Source organism: Micropterus dolomieu, linkage group LG19, assembly GCF_021292245.1.
Source record: "Micropterus dolomieu isolate WLL.071019.BEF.003 ecotype Adirondacks linkage group LG19, ASM2129224v1, whole genome shotgun sequence".
Lineage (NCBI taxonomy): Eukaryota > Metazoa > Chordata > Actinopteri > Centrarchiformes > Centrarchidae > Micropterus > Micropterus dolomieu.
The window spans coordinates 26,849,504-26,855,503 of NC_060168.1; the positions used below are offsets into that span (position 1 = coordinate 26,849,504).

At 39.3% G+C, this 6,000-nt stretch overlaps 1 protein-coding gene across 8 annotated transcripts in view; it reads left to right on the plus strand.

Annotated features, from left to right (window-relative positions):
* The window catches only part of gria2b (glutamate receptor, ionotropic, AMPA 2b), a 52,070-nt gene that overhangs the window by 23,627 nt on the left and 22,443 nt on the right, over positions 1-6,000 (plus strand). For all 8 annotated transcript variants that reach the window (XR_006821883.1, XR_006821884.1, XR_006821887.1 and 5 more), the window contains exon 3: positions 3,569-3,808. Coding sequence is in view for 3 of the 8 variants with exons in the window: in XM_046030809.1 (XP_045886765.1) it covers positions 3,569-3,808 (240 nt within the window). In the remaining 5 variants the exon portion in view is untranslated. The remainder of the gene's footprint in view (positions 1-3,568; positions 3,809-6,000) is intronic.

Below are 6,000 nucleotides of genomic sequence, written 5' to 3' on the forward strand. Positions count from 1 at the left end.
CTCCCTGAGCAGTCATTGCATTGAGAAATGAGTAGTGCATGAGCTCTGGATGTAAATGACCATATGGTAATAAAGTAACATGTTGTCAAACTGTTTGATCCCGTATAAGCCACAGCATAGTTATGGGGATATCCAGTCTCTAAGCATGAGCTCAGAGAGTTTTAATCCTGGGCAAACTCAGCAAGCTCACCAGCAAGAGAGTGTCAGCAAAGAAAGCCCTAGAAACATGACAATGGACAGACATGACACAGAGACAGAAGGAAACACTACAGCTCTATTAGTTTTAGGGGTGGCAATGAGCAGTGCTAGAATTTATTTATTATGTTCTATGATGTCCAATAGGATATGATGTTTTGTTTCCTTCAAATGTGAGCTTTGCCAACATAGAGAAAGTTAGAAGTCCCATTATTATCATGCTTTGCCACACAAAATACGAGTGCCATGACTTGTTTAAGATGTAACCTAAACTCTCCTCTGAGGAATGTTTCATCCTTCATTGAATTATACAGAATAATTTCTGTATAATCATCATTATTAGACTACAGTTAACAGACGACACACTTTGGGTTCTATGAGCTCCCAGTTAGACAAAAATGAAATTGGATTAGTGAGGTCTGATCTCTCTGTGGCTACATTACTAGCCACTGTCATCTGCTAAAAAGATTAGGGATGGTGCCACAGACTGATGGAGGTGATGGGACTGCTGTTAACGGTTTGTCTCGGATGACTGTGAACATTTAATTGCTCGAGTCGGGGGCTCAGTAAAGATTTTGGAAGCACACGAATACTGGCAGTGGATGAAAGCTGACTGTGCCCCCCTGATTTTGGCCCATTCTTGATGAGCTCTGCATGTTTCGAGACTCTGAGGGCTAAAAGGCAGCAGGGGATGAACTAGCCTTAAGGATGGAGAAGATTTTGATTATGGGGTTTGGGTGAATAGCTCAGTAGAAAATCTGCGTTTGAAGTGAACAAATAACAATCTCACTCACAACACTGTTGGGTATAGACCAGAACGGCATAGTGTCAACAAGTGTTAACCCTTTTGAACCCCCAGGTTTTACAGTATATGGAGAATAACCTGTACCCATCCACTCCTGGTGATGATCCGATCCTCTCCAGAGAATGATTATTCTTCATTCTGGCAGCATTTTAGATTTATTTTTGATGACAATGAATATGAAGTAGCTTCTGTCATTTAAATCATGCTGAATAAGAAACTAAAAACAATTGTATTAATTACCAAGGCTTTCACAATGAGATTTGAGGCATATAAGAAGTGAATATTCACTGTCAGTGTGGTAAATTGTAAATGATGCTGGTGACAGTTACTACTGGAGATAGCTAGCTTGCTGGAGTACAGTCATACAGTCGTACAGCATACAGCAGCATCAGACTGTCATTTTAAACTAAATCTCAGTCTGGTGATTCAGTCAAATATGTATGTATGTGTATAGATATCCGAATAAGAAATATCTGGCCACTGTGTTGGGTCATTGATCCACTTGGACGGGAACACTGCAAGGACATAAAGGCTGACTGATCAACCTTAATTTATTAAAATATCAAAAAGGCTCAGGTTCAAGCAAGGTAACAAAATAACTATTAGACATGTCTATTAAACAAAGGTTTGTTTAGGGTGAAATTAATACATACAAACTTGTCAAAACTGTAATCATGAATGTATAGGATCAGTTTGCTATCCCCAAATAGGGGCCTGGCTTATGGATTACCTGTATGTGCTGGTCTGGTTTATGGTTGCAGGTGGAAAAGTACACACTTTAGATGTGCTTTTAATCAGAGAAGGCAGTGTGACAGTGTAACTTTTTAGCATGGTGTTGCTATGGAGAAGAGGCCTGAATCAGAGCTGTAGCAAACTCAGAAATCCTAGTCATTGTAGTGGGAACAAAACACTTTTTTTTATCAAAGAACCAGGTATTTTCTAATGCAGATGCTTGTCTTTTGTATTGATGATTAAAACAGAGTTTCATGTCCATCCAAGCCTTTAAAGTGATACAATTGTTGGTCACTCACTGTACCATTATCTATACAACAAATGGGACATTTATTTCAGGAACCATGGGTGCCCAAAATATAACTCCTCCAAGTTCCTTTGGACAGGAGGAATTTGTTTTAGTTTAATTTAAGCTCTTCATGGTCCAAGTGAGTCTGTCTTGTTCAGCAGGGACAAAGTTTGAGAATGAAGACAAAGACCGAATACTGCAGGCTGCTTGATTCATTCGCCAGAGACAAATTTTAATGAGCTGTTAATTTCGACCCAAACTTCACTAATGAAGCTGCTCAGTGCTTAACAGTACAAGAAAGTGGCTGTAAAGAGTACTCATTGTGTGTATGTCAGTGAAGTCATCCATGGTGGGTGAAAATCAAGGGTAACTGGATTTGGTTAAAATACTCACTGTGGGTGTATGTGTGAAACATTAGGGCTGTTATCTCATTCCAATACATTTACTCTAGTTCCCTTTGTCAGCAGGTTATCCCAGTTATATTCTGGAAAAAGGAAATGACTCATTAGTTTAATTCCATTGGAGGACACATATGTCCAAGTCAGTAAGCCTGATTTACTTAGTTTTGATCAATACACATTTACAAGCAACATGTGCTGACCCCAGTACAATGTTTGAGAAACAGCCTGCAACCTCAGGATTACTGAAACATTCAGCACTCATGTTTACCTTCAGTCCACAGTGCCCTTTTCTGGTCTGTGCATAAGGAATGTTAGAAGTCAGCAAAGGTACTATAGTGTATGTACCTGGGCATGAGTCATGAATTATTGAACAAAGATGATTTTCCACAGTCAACAAGATGAGGATATAATACAAATAATCTGATGCAAACACACATAGTCGTCATTGCGTACCCTAAAATGTTCCTAACAAAGGCAGTCATTTAGGTTAAATGACCTCCAAAGAATATGTATTAAGGATGTTATATAAACCACTGTGGACACATCTACTGTTAATAGGTGGTGGTGAAACAGAACACTGTAGTATATCAGCCCTGAGACATATACTCATGAAATCATTTTCTGTCTGAGCAGCAATCAAACACAAAACAACATTACTGCACATCGTGGATATCCTACTTGAAGAATGAATTTGCGGTTTTGGTAAATGCTTGATTCATACTTAACATCTCTTAATCCCACTGTATCAAAAAATCTGGTGTACAGTGGATCGTTACTGTTGAATATGAGCTCTCTCATGGCAGAGGATATGGAAAGCTATCCATTAATCTGCCGAAGAAGAAACAGAAGAGACGTCCCTTAATAGTTGTGTGCAGCCCTAATGTGCACTAAAGGACTGCAATAAAGCTCTTGGATATATACATTGTTTTGTTATGGCAGTTATGGCAGAGAGCTGTGAAAGCATCACAAACAAATGTCGGAAGAGTTTGTTTTTAAAAAAGCGAAAATTTAATTGTTCTGACAAAATAATTCCTTGCATGAAGAAAACACTACAAGGACATTTTTACCCAATAGACATCAAGATGTAGAGGATCTGTGTTAAAGATCAAACAGCATACCTTAACAAACCTCTATCCTCTTCTACAGTCTGTTCACAGTTCTCAAGAGGAGTGTATGCCATTTTCGGATTCTACGACAAGAAGTCTGTCAACACCATCACATCATTTTGTGGGACGCTCCATGTCTCATTCATAACGCCCAGTTTCCCTCTGGATGGAAATCAGCAGTTTATCATCCAGATGAGACCTGATATCAAGGGGCCCCTCCTCAGCCTCATCGAGTACTACAAGTGGGACAAGTTTGCCTACCTGTACGACAGTGATCGAGGTAAGTCATGGACACCATTTTGTCTCTTTGAAAAGCACCTTTTCTTATTCCCCAACATGGAATTACATTTCTTGCTGTTGCCCACTTTTGATGTGTCTCGTTCAAAAAAGGGGGCAATGCTTTGACTTCATGCAGTCCAAAGATTATGTTCAAACTGATTATTTCAGAATAACCACCTGTTATATCCAAAAAACTATACGTGTAACAAAGCACATATAAATCTAGGTAAAGGGAGTTTTGATTCATGACAAACAGCCTGTCACATACAATACATCAGCTATAGCACCTCTTATGTTTGAATGTCTGTTTTATGTAACATCAGAGGTAGGGGAGGCAGTCAGAGTCATCTTTGACATACAGTAGAGGTGATGTGCCCTACAACTGTGGACTTTCACACTTGTTACATAGAGGCGTGATTTATTTCCTTTATGTATTTATGATATGAATACTGAGTACTATAAAAGCTGCATCTGGCTTCACAGCTAAAACTGTGTGCCCAGTTTCTGTAGGCAATTACTTCTGAAGTCATGACATATAACCAAGGGTGTAGGTTTGGACGGTAGGGACATGTCTCTACTAATACCTTGGGACAGAATTGTCCCTACCAGAATTTGAGCAAACTTGTCCACATTATCTATGGAGTGAAGTCATATGTTTCAGATCGGGTGGTCCCGTTCCAATGTTAAGACCAAATCTTCGGCCTTGCATCTGAACCCTTAAACTGGAAATGAGCTGGGCTTCTTCTGATAGGCTTTTTATGATTCCCCAGCCACCAGAGTGTATCTTACCAAAGAGTTTGTATTGTATTACATGAACTTTCATTAGTTTCTTATTATAATTTTTCATTATAATTTATATTTAATTTAATTTACAATGTAGAAAGATTAAGTTTAAGAATTTTTTGCATCAACAGAAAGCACCACAAACTGCACCAAAATTAATAAAAGGGAAGGTTTTGGATTTGGGAGGCAGTATATCAAATTTTAAGAAATTACAAACAATTTGTAATGGTCTTTAACAAATTTTGAGATTTGTGTTTGCAACAACCAGTTTTGGTATTATAACAAATAATCTTTTTGAGAAGCCCTAAATACTTAAGGCATATTCTATTCCTCCCACGCCATAACCATGTGTTATCCAAGGTTTTACTTACAGTTATTTGTTTCTCACATCTGATCTTTTTCACCTCTGCACAACTTTACATTCACACAGTAAACTCACATTCTCATCTGGGAGCTACCCACTATTGTACTGTTGGCCTCTGGGACAATGGTGCTCTATACTGAGGATACAGATAATCCCCATTTACCCTCACATACACACATACAGTACCTACCTGGTTAGTAGATCTAAACTGGTGATTATCTATTCACAAGTTATACAACAGACACCGCCCCCAATAACAGACATCGCCCCCATCACCAACATGAGAGTCTATGACTTGGGCGTGTCTGATCATAAGGTTATCTCCCTGGAAGTGCCCCTAGCAAGTCCCTACCATAAAACAAAACGTCAAATCCGGTTCAGAAATTTAAAAGCAATAGACACCACCCTCTTCAACCAAGACATACAGCAAATTTCACTAGTCACACAGTTCGCATCAGTTAATGGCTCTGTTGACCACTATAATTCCAGCCTCTACAATATTCTTGATTTACATGCACCAATCAAAACGAAAACAGTTACTTTTTCCAGGTCAGCCCCTTGGTACACAACAGAGCTCCGGAGGATGAAAACGGCTGGCCGTGCCCTGGAACGGAAATTCACCTCCAGTGGCCTACATGTACATCAACAGGCCTACCGTGAACACCAAAATCATACTGCAAAGCACTCACCACAGCCAGGTCTCAATATTTCTCTCAAAAAATCTCAAAGTGCTCTGGAAATTCAAAACAGCTGTTTGCATCAATAAATTCTCTTCTCAAACCTCCCACATATGCACATTTTGACACCAGTACAGACCAGTGCAATAGGTTCATGGACTTTTTCACCAACAAGGTAGCTTCAATCCGATCCAACCTTTCTGCCACAGTTTCACCCTCCTCCAAAATTAGTCCCACAAACCCATTAAAGACATTTTCTCTTTTCTCAGGTATTTCTCAGACAGAGGTGGAGAGGATCATAAGGTGCATGAAATCCTCCACATGCTCACTGGACCCTCTCCCCACATCATTATTAAAATCCAACATTAC